Source organism: Bos indicus x Bos taurus, chromosome 13, assembly GCF_003369695.1.
Source record: "Bos indicus x Bos taurus breed Angus x Brahman F1 hybrid chromosome 13, Bos_hybrid_MaternalHap_v2.0, whole genome shotgun sequence".
In the NCBI taxonomy this organism is placed as follows: Eukaryota; Metazoa; Chordata; class Mammalia; order Artiodactyla; family Bovidae; genus Bos; species Bos indicus x Bos taurus.
Genome location: NC_040088.1, coordinates 61,260,604 through 61,270,817, shown reverse-complemented (window position 1 = coordinate 61,270,817; position 10,214 = coordinate 61,260,604). Strand labels below are relative to the sequence as shown.

Genomic DNA, 10,214 nt, shown 5'->3' with positions numbered 1-10,214 from the left:
TTATTTGTAAAACTGGCTTCACAAGGTTTTAAGTTAATAAAAATATAAGATTACCTTATTCTAAATCTAAATCATTTTAGTTCAGAAAAAAAATCTTGCTAAGTTGGTCATTTCTCTGTGGCTTGAGTTCCCAAGAGTAAAATTTATGAGCATAGTGGGGGAAATAAAACTTTGAGAGAAAAAAAAGTATATTCTTCAAATAAATAAATAAGCTGATTTACCATTTGAAATATTATAAGTATGTTTAATGATTAATAGCATACAAATATTTCATACTTTTGGAATATGAAAAACAGAAAATTCAAGATTAGGAAGAGTATTCTTTGCGCAAAAGCACTAAATATGTCATCAGCAGAGTTTATCGGTTTATAATTAGGAGAATTTAGGCACCATCAAAGAACTGTTACAAAATAACACAATAAAGCTAAGACCCTAGTCTCAGTAGTTTTACATGAGGGCAAAAAAAGGAACAAACTCACTTTTTCCAACTATGGGAAAATTAGGGGGAAAAGCAATTATCCTCTATGATAAATGAGCCATTCTGAGTTGGGAAATCAGAGCATCTCCCTGTTTCATGTACCCAGTTTGAGCATTTTCTACTCTTTGCTGCAAGCTGTTTCTTTCATCTTTCAAACACAAGAAAATTAAAGTCGTACTATTGAGGACATATGAGGAAGTCAGCCTTGGAAGCAGTGAACTACAATGATGAATTACTGCAGCACTTTGATATAAAATCAGAAAGAGACTCAGCTTGAAAAAGCATACTATTGTTTTCATTTAAAGCTAAGTTTATGTGTAGGAGGAAGACACATTCTAAACAGCTCACCAAGGTAAGTGGTCTGAGGCCAGCACAGACCTTTGAGGCGATTTGACGTGAGTTGTCACGATAAACCCACACCCAGGGAATTATCAATGAGCACTGCTCTAAGAAACCAAGGTGAGAACTGACAAGTGGAACCATTTTGTTACATCCTGCATTTATTTAAGCCAACCGAATGTGTAGAGATAGGAAATTAAAGCGTTATAATGTTTTACAAATACAGAAAGAAGACACAGAATAATAATACCCTGGAGAGAGTGCATCTGAGAACGAGGCTTCATCACAGGAGAACACTTGCAGGGACCACTTGGGAGCCATGGCCGATGCATCCATCTGTCATTCTTGTTCTGACATCGTTCAAATGGTTTCAGTAGATAAGTCAGCAATCTGCTCTTACACGAATAATACTAATGATCATGGTAGCCTTGAAGGGTTTGTGAGTAACTGTCTGTACATACACGATGCTCGGCTGAACATGTTATTTCAGTGCTGCTGTACATTATGCGGGGGAAATAACAGCATATTACACAATTACTGTGACATCCACTGAAATGTGAACTGGTTTGCATAGGTTAGTCCTTTGGGCAGCACGATGTTGCTCTAGTCCACCAAGGCTTAAAGATTCACAGTGTAGAGGAAAAAATATGAATTAAAGCATTTCTACTAAAATATATTTTAATAGCTGGTGTTAACAATTTGCATAACAAAAGCCAAATTATATTAATAACGTATCATTCTGTAAGCTCCTTCATTTTAAAACATGAAGTGTTTTCTATAAAACTGTAGGCTCTCAAAGTTAGTACAATCTTGCAAATTAATCATCAACCACAATTCTACATATTTTGAAGCAAACAGAAACCAATCTGCACAAGGATTCAAGTTCATGTTTTAATCACAGGTCAAAGAGCGAAGATTCCACACCCTGCCTGTAATACACTTGGTGCTGCTTATAAATGCTCAGCCGTTCATTGCATGAACACTAAAGAAGGGAACTATGATGTAGTTTTCTCTTTTCCTTTAAAGTAAATCGTTCTTAACAGCAACTGGATTACAAAGAAGTGTATACTATGCAAATTGAATACCATATATCAAACACAAAAAGCATATGAAATTCCCATGAAGATATTGAAGTAACAAGGACCACGAGGGTGTAGATTTGCCCCAGGGGTCCTTCCAGGCTTGCGGATCCAGTAGTCTATGCCTCAGGGAATGATGGCCACAGAAGCAGCATACAATGTCTTGATTTTCTTGAATCAGTGATAGTGGACAATTGTCTGGAAAGAACCTTTAATGGGCGTGGAATACTTCAACAAGAGACTTCATATTGGCATTGCACACTTGGTTTACAGAGCTTCTTATTAACGAAAGCTTTCTCACCTCCATGTCAAGTTACCCCAAACAACCATGCTCTAGCCACTTTCAGATTATCAGAAGCAAATAGCTAAGGTATAATGGATTTATGAAGTGAACTTCATCTGGTGTAATGAATTCAGCCTCATAACATAATTCTTCTAACTTACAACAGGTATTTTAAATCTCAAACCTAAAGTTTACATTTATGCATCTCAACTATATATAAATCCACAAAGAAACTTTCAGAAACAAGACAAAAGAAGTCGGTATTTTCTAAAGTTCTAAACCTCTAGAGGTAAAATACAATCAGTTATCACCTTTCCTAACCGTCAGGAGCATCTCACTTCTCCACCATAAAAATACCAATGATCATATAATAAAATATTACTATAGAATAGGCAGAAGCTTGCTTGCTTGCTTGGTTTTCTTTCCAAGACCATAATGAATAAACAAGGGTAATCAAAAAGGCACCGATATTTTTTATTTCTATATAATTATAATTTTGGTATAAACTATATTCACTTTATATAGAGGGTGTTATTAAAGGATCACACACAATTTCTTTAATCTTTTCATTAAAAAACACTCCACTGGAGATGGGCAAACCTGAAGAAAAGATGCGCCTCTTAAGCTTCCACTGTGTGTTTAGGGAAATCTTCCTCCCAAATCCCAGACTGTTGTCGAGCTCAACACAGACAAGATAAGGAAAGAAAGACTGCAGCGAGACTGGCAAAAGCGTGTGTTCGCCATCCTCAAGTAATGAACCTGGCGGCAAGAGGGGGGCCGGTCTAATCGCATCCACATTCATAAAAGGTGCTCCTGGGCACTGTGCTTGCAAATTCCTGTGTGGTCTCTGAGGTGGGGGAAGCCTGAGAAGATGCAGGGACAGTGTGGAGATCTGACAACCGGATAATTATTTCCAAGTGGGCTACACTGTGGCTGTGTAAACAGTAAGAAGGAGACGTGGAGACGTGCCTTGTCACAGGGTAGACATAGAAAGCTTTCCCAGAGAACAAGAATTAGTAAAACGCTCACTACAAAAGCTTACACCACAAGCGATATATTCGGTTGCTATGCTCTGCTCAAGAGAGAGATGATCCATGTAAGTTCTGTTTTCGGAACCTTTTAAAAGCGTATCAAACTGCCCTTGTGCTTTTATCAGGTTTGAGAACACATCACAATTAGAAATTTAGGTGCATGCTCTCTGTGCTTGGGCATTTACAGCCCTCTTTTAAAAGACTTGTTTTTTTAAAACCCTTCTTGAGCTGTCACATTATGCAGAATATAACTGTTGCCAAATTGAAAACAAGAGGGGTGGCATGTGGAAAGGGGAAAAGGTGTTCGAGAATGCAGTCTTGAAAATGATGCTGTAAAAATAGCACTTTGGTTTTATACATATATTGTTTTCTGTATTTCTGCTGAGATGCTTAATATCCTGACAGGCTTTAATAACAGTGACAACACCATCAAATTATAGCATTAGCAACGTGTGCAACTTGTCCCTCGGTCTTTATTATAAAATAACTGCCCTCTAGTTAAATTCTGATCAGTTCTTAATTCCTAAAGGCTGGAAGCAGAAGTATCTTGCTATGCAAACATTATGTGAAGCTTAAAATTTGGGGAAAATTACTCCCCAAATAAGTATTGACTTTTACATTCAGTGAATCTGATTTTAAAATAAGTGGAAGAGAAAAACAATGAAACATCAAGCTGTTACTTTATGACTACTTCCCCATTATAATCATCATTTGAAATTGGTTTCCTCTGAGCTTGCTATAAATGTGCTTATCAAAAAGTGTACCCCACATTTAGTCTGCAGATTTAATCAACAACTACTCTCTTATAATCACAAAAAGTAGTCTGTCTGGGTGAATAATAAATATTTATTTAATGGTATAATAAAACTAAGCAAGCTTGTTGCCCTCGGTTTTAATGCAAAGGAATTTTTGCAAGAATATTCCAAGTTCTGCTTGTTTTAGTAGGTTTGTGTATAAGACACCAAAACCAGTATGGGGTTTAATCAATTGAATTGCAACTGATCATTTCAATAACAGAAAATTAGGCAAGCTGATTATGTGGTGATCTGTAAAACCCCCTCAAATAACCTCTAGTTATTTGCCTGAATTTTTCTCTTCTCAGTTTTACATCAGTGTCATAGAGTATGTTGCTTGAGTGTAATAAAGCTTATCTAATTACTCTTTTAGCCTGATAAAAATGAGACTACAGATTTCAAAACTATGTGCTTACTTTTCAAAGGTGTAAATGAATTAATATTTGCCTTTGGACTAATAAACATTTCAAGAAAAGATGTTTTACAGCTTATTTTGTTAATTTCTTTGAATATATCATTAAAGCAGATATCCCCAAGGCCCATATATTTGATACATGTTTATAATTACATTTTGCTTTTTCAGTTTCATCACAGCTGTAGAGTCAGACCCTACATGACTGCTACCCTGTTGCAAGTCTCTCTAATGGCACAATCAGAAAAACCCAGAGTTGCTGATGGGCATGAATCTCTCCAGTGATCTTGATTGTGGACTCCAGGTAAAAACTTCGTGATGTGATGGTCATGCCTGTGAATCCAGCAAGAGCCTGCAAAGTCACTCAGTTGAAAATTAAAATGTGACAACAATTTCTTTTTTAGTGAACAACTTGTCAAATCTCTGGTGACATCCCCCTCTCACTTCCAAATGTGATTTAGAAAATAAAATCCAGAAAGTGGGAAGGAAGTCTTTTCATTAAGCAATTTCAGTAGCTAGATTTCCATCCCAGAATCTGAATAGTGTTTTCCCAAATAAGAAACCAGATCACCTGTCTCTCTGTGTGTGCAGCTGGCAATCTTTTGTTGATTGGTTTCTCCCAGCACACTTCATATTCCAGCTTTGTCACTGGCTTCTAGGAAGTTTTCTTAACTTTTAAGTCAACAGTGGCATTAAGTTAATGGAAGCTGTTCAATAAATGCCTAAATCACTTATTTGCTAGCGTATACATCTATGTTCTAAGGTGTAAATCCTTCAAAACTAGAGTGCAATGCGGCAGGAGAATCTCAAGCAACTTCTCAAGTTATGCTTGTCTGCTGAGCTGGCATCTAGAGGGTAGGGCTTTTAGGTATCGGCCACACTTTTTGTTTGAATAACAGGAACAGGGCAGTGCAGCTGCCTATGTTACAGAAGCTTGAACCTACATGACATGCAACAGGGTAAAGGCTATTAGTATTAGGGAAATAACATAGATGACCTTAAATTTTGCCCTTTGCAGAGCAGCTGTGAAGTTATTTGGTCCTGACATTCTATGGAGCCAAGCGTGTCCTTAGGTTCATAGAATGTAAATGGAGAATAGCATATGCTTCAGTACAAATGAGAAATAAACAGACCCAAGTCGGCCCAAGGAACAAGGAAATTTCTTTGTTCATTGAAAGTTTCTAGATCCCTAAGGCCACCAGTCAATATAATTTTAACAGAACTGTCATTCTTCCACTGCTTACATTTATTATATTTAGGCAATTTTCACTTGAATTGGAAATTGCCTTGTGACTCGAAAGCTAAAATGGTTTTTAAATTATCAGCTGTGTTATTGAATTAAGAGGACTGGCTTCTGGTGATTCCAAAGTGACAGCTAAGAAGTTTCATATATTTGTGACATTTAAGGGACAATCAACATCTCTATTAAAGTTTACAAAAATATGTTTTCCCAGAAGGGTTCAATAGCCAATCAAAGGAAACCATTACCACAACGAGCAGCACCAGGTCTCCAGACCTAATTATTTGTTTATACCAATTACCAAATATGCTGCTGTTTTTCAGCCCAGAAGTCATTCCTTCTTCCTGCATGTCTAATTGTCAAAGGAAGGATAGATTATTGTAAAATAACTGCCAAGTTGTCTTAAAAGTATCTTCTATCTTTTAAAAAGATTGGGTTTAGTATACATTAGAACAAAGCTCAAAGGGCAGGGAGAAATGATTAATTAACAAACTCAATGTAATTCGCTGGAAGCATTCCGGTTTTTCCAGTTCTCTGCACCGTGCCGTACATCCAGCCGTCGTCAATGGGCTGCACATTGACGATGTAGTCCCCATCTCTGAAGGAGACTTCATCTTCATCCTGGGCACTGTAATCATACATGGCTCGGTAGGTCCTCTGAGAAAGGAAAGATGGGGTCACACAATGGACACCAAGACAGTCAAGGCTACAAATGCCAACCACGACAAACCAGCCCACACATAAAGGAACTACCAAGAACCTTTCCAAGCACATCTATTTCTGGAGCCTACTGTCTGTCCTGATTGTGTTCATTTCAAGCTTACTAGTCTGGCAAAAGGGGTAATATTGTGGACCAGAGCAAGCCACTAAATACAACAGCTAGCTGTCAAAAAGTAAGCGTTGAGCACTTGGAACCCCGCTCCGTGTTATGTGACAGCCTGGATGGAGGGCGGACAGTTTGGAGGGTATGTATGGCTGAATCCTTCCGCTGTTCACTGGAAACTATCACAACATTGTTTGTTAATTGGCTATACCCCAATACAAAATAAAAATCTTTTTTTAAAAAGTAAGCTTTGAAGCAGTAAAGCCACTCCCCCAGCTTCAGATAAGCCCAGAGTCCTTAGATTATGTAGATTCTCCCCTAGTCCACATTCTTCAGAGAACAAAGCCCACCATAGTGGCAGACAGGCCCAAGTCACTGCCAAGTCATTACAACCATTGGTCCCCTGGCAGAGGTGATGAACTTTACTCAAAAATTTTGTTTCTATTTTAAAATACTTAAAAAAAAAAAAAGAAAAAAAATCCATAATATACTCAATAGGATTTTGTATCACATAATAGGAGACATTTAGCATATAAATGTCATGAATATTGAGGTACATATAATTAAATCCTTGTTATAATTAGTTGAGTTTTACCATATTTCTTTTCTTTTGAGGCCAAGGATTTAGCTAATAATATCAGACAACCTCAAAATCAAGTGCATTAGTAGACTGAGGAAATTGGCTGAGATGCAAGAATTTTAGAGTGATTAAAGATTCCTTGCTGCTGCTGCTGCTGCTGCTAAGTCTCTTCAGTCGTGTCCGACTCTGTGCGACCCCATAAACGGCAGCCCACCAGGCTCCACCGTCCCTGGGATTCTCCAGGCAAGAACACTGGAGTGGGTTGCCATTTCCTTCTCCAATGCATGAAAGTGAAAAGTGAAAGGGAATTCGCTCAGTCGTGTCCGACTCTTAGCGACCCCATGGACTGCAGCCCACCAGGCTTCTCCGTCCATGGGACTTTCCAGGCAAGAGTACTGGAGTGGGGTGCCACTGCCTTCTCCGAAAGATTCCTTACCACTCGTTAAAGGAAATAAGTCATAGACATGTGATGTATAGCACAGGGAAGTAGTTCAATAATATTATAATAATTCTGTATGGTACACAATCTATAAGAATACCAAATCACTATGTTGTATACCTGAAACTAATATAATATTAAAGTCAACTATACTTTTACAAATATATTTTAAAAAGGTATCTTACAAGCTGTTTAGAAGGGCCACCTATTTCTAAGGGCACAGACAAAGGCCAAGAGACTGTGTCAGAAGCTTGAGAAGCCATCTCATCAGAAGATACCAAACTGGACTGACTGGTCTGGAAGTCTGCTTCCAAGTCTTCCATTCAATGAATGAGTTAGCACTCCAGGATTTCCAAGAGGAGAACTCAAAGACATATGTTGACCGTGTCGTTTAGGTCTCCATGGCCATTTTGATTAACTCTTTAACATGACCAAATATTTGTGCTTTTTTATTGAATGAAGACCATGGTTGACTATTTCCAATCATGAGGTAACAATGAGGACAGAATACCGGTAGAGTCTTACTATGTTTCATTATTTACATGTTTTCACATCATGCTTTCCCTTCTCAATGGTTTACCTCTATCCTCTACTTCCTTAGAAGAAGCTATACAAATGGCAACACATCATCATTTACATTTTATGTAAAAAATGAACCCTATTCAATCCAACTGTACTCCACGTGCTTTTATATTCTGGAGATAAACTATGAAGACCAGGGAAGGAGGAGCACTTCAAACGGGCACTTACTAGATTTGGTGAATGCTGCATTGACCTCACAGATGACAGGCTGGTCTGGTGCATGTACCCATAGCCTTGAGAATGGCTTTGCTGGTAGGCTCCAGGAAGAACAGGCGCTGGACATTAAAGAGACACACACACACACACACACACACAGATTCCTTAAAATGAGCCTCAGAGTACCCATCCCAAGCCCTCAAGTAACCCCATGCTCAGCTAGACAATTCTGGAACAAAACGCCATTTTCAGTGTCATGTGAAATTTGAGCAGTGATGTTATAAGTGATCTCTACCATACTATAAATTTCAGTCATTAAGGGCATATATAGGTAATCAGTGTAACATGCAATCAAATATATGTTAGAAATGTTTGTAATGCTCTATTGCAGATGCTATATATTAAAACAACACAAATAACAAAAATTCCCATAATCTCTTAAAAAAATCATGTTTTCACTTGGCTATATGATCCCTGTAGGCATTTTCCAAAATAAAAATAAATTTAAAAAAATAAGAAATTTAAAGGAATTTATAGCAAAGACTTACTGTATAGCATAGGGAACTATACTCAATATTTTATAATAACCTAGAAAGGAAAAGAAATCTGAAAAAGAATAGATTTACATGTATATGTATAACTGAATCACTGTGATGTAAATCTGAAACTAACACAACATTGTAAACCAGCTATATGTCAACTAAAAAAAAAGAAGAAATTTAAAGGAATTTAATTGGATTTTCAAACCAGTGACAGGATATACGTGTTTTCACAAAATATTGAATACTTAACAATAGATGCTTTCAGTATTTTGAAACACACTGCTGAATGTTACCTTTACAAAGACGGTAAACATGACATATGTTCAGAAACAAATGTTTGTTAAGCAGCTAATAATAAGTCTGTACACTTTAAAGAAAATTTTATTTAGAATATATGGATCATATATACGAATCATGTAAGAATCATTTTATTTTGGCTATAAGTCAGTTGAATAATGTTACAAAACCTTAGAACCAAACCAGTTAAAGAATTTCATAAACATTAAACTTCTACATTAAAAAAGAGTATTCACTTAGTCTGTGCTAGTCTCACACTAATTAATGACATTCAAAAGACATAGTTTCTGTTTTGAAGAAATCAGAATTCTAGAGAAACTAATACAGAAGCTAGATAAAACCCCACAAAAATCAGTAGTGTGTATCTGTAACCAGAATCAGGGGCTATACATGAAGGTATTTTAGTAGGCATTCCCTTCATCATAGTAAAACTTGTATGATACAAGTCCTATAAAAACCCACAATAGATTGTCCTGTTTGTTCAATCGGGTTGAGTATATAAACTAATTATAATGGTTGATTTACTCAGGACATTATAATAAAAGAATAAAGCAGACGTAATTCTTGGGTATTATGAATAATTACTATTTTATAAGTGGCACACTCATTCTAATGATATATGAGAACATAAAACTTTAAAGAAGTTTAATCATCAGAAAGTTACAAATCATTAATGTATTCTCCATATCATAGTGATATTAGGTTAAATGGAGATTTTTAAAGTAGTTCTTGAACTAATGAATATTATAATGTAATTGTGTTTATTCAATGTCTTTCTAGAGAAAGCACTTAACTTGGATTGCAGTATATTTTAAAGTTATCAAACATCAAATACTTCAGAAAACAGTACTTTTTAATATTATCAACTCAATTTAAATGTTTAATGTTAATAGATGTCAAGGATGTTGTCAAAATTCACTCATGAAGAAAAAATAATTTCCATAAATGTCTAGACCTAATTAATTAGCTGAGTAAAAAAGCTTTTCCTTGTGTTGGAAGCAGAAAGCACTGACCACTCATTTATTTTCTCCCTTGACTATCAGCAAATATTTAAAAGACTCCATGTGTGCAAAGAGCTTACTACCCTTCTGTCACTTGGTAAGCCTGCATGGATGTGAATAATTTTCACTGTCCACTAC

At 36.5% G+C, this 10,214-nt stretch overlaps 1 protein-coding gene across 2 annotated transcripts in view; it reads right to left on the bottom strand.

The window, feature by feature from the left end:
* Positions 1–228: 228 nt before the first annotated feature.
* The window catches only part of NEBL (nebulette), a 379,950-nt gene continuing 369,964 nt past the window's right edge, over positions 229–10,214 (bottom strand). For both annotated transcript variants that reach the window (XM_027559997.1, XM_027559998.1), the window contains 2 exons: positions 8,249–8,355; positions 229–6,313 (listed from right to left, as the gene is read on the bottom strand). In XM_027559997.1, the coding sequence (XP_027415798.1) occupies positions 6,137–6,313; positions 8,249–8,355 (284 nt within the window). In that variant the 3' untranslated portion in view covers positions 229–6,136. The remainder of the gene's footprint in view (positions 6,314–8,248; positions 8,356–10,214) is intronic.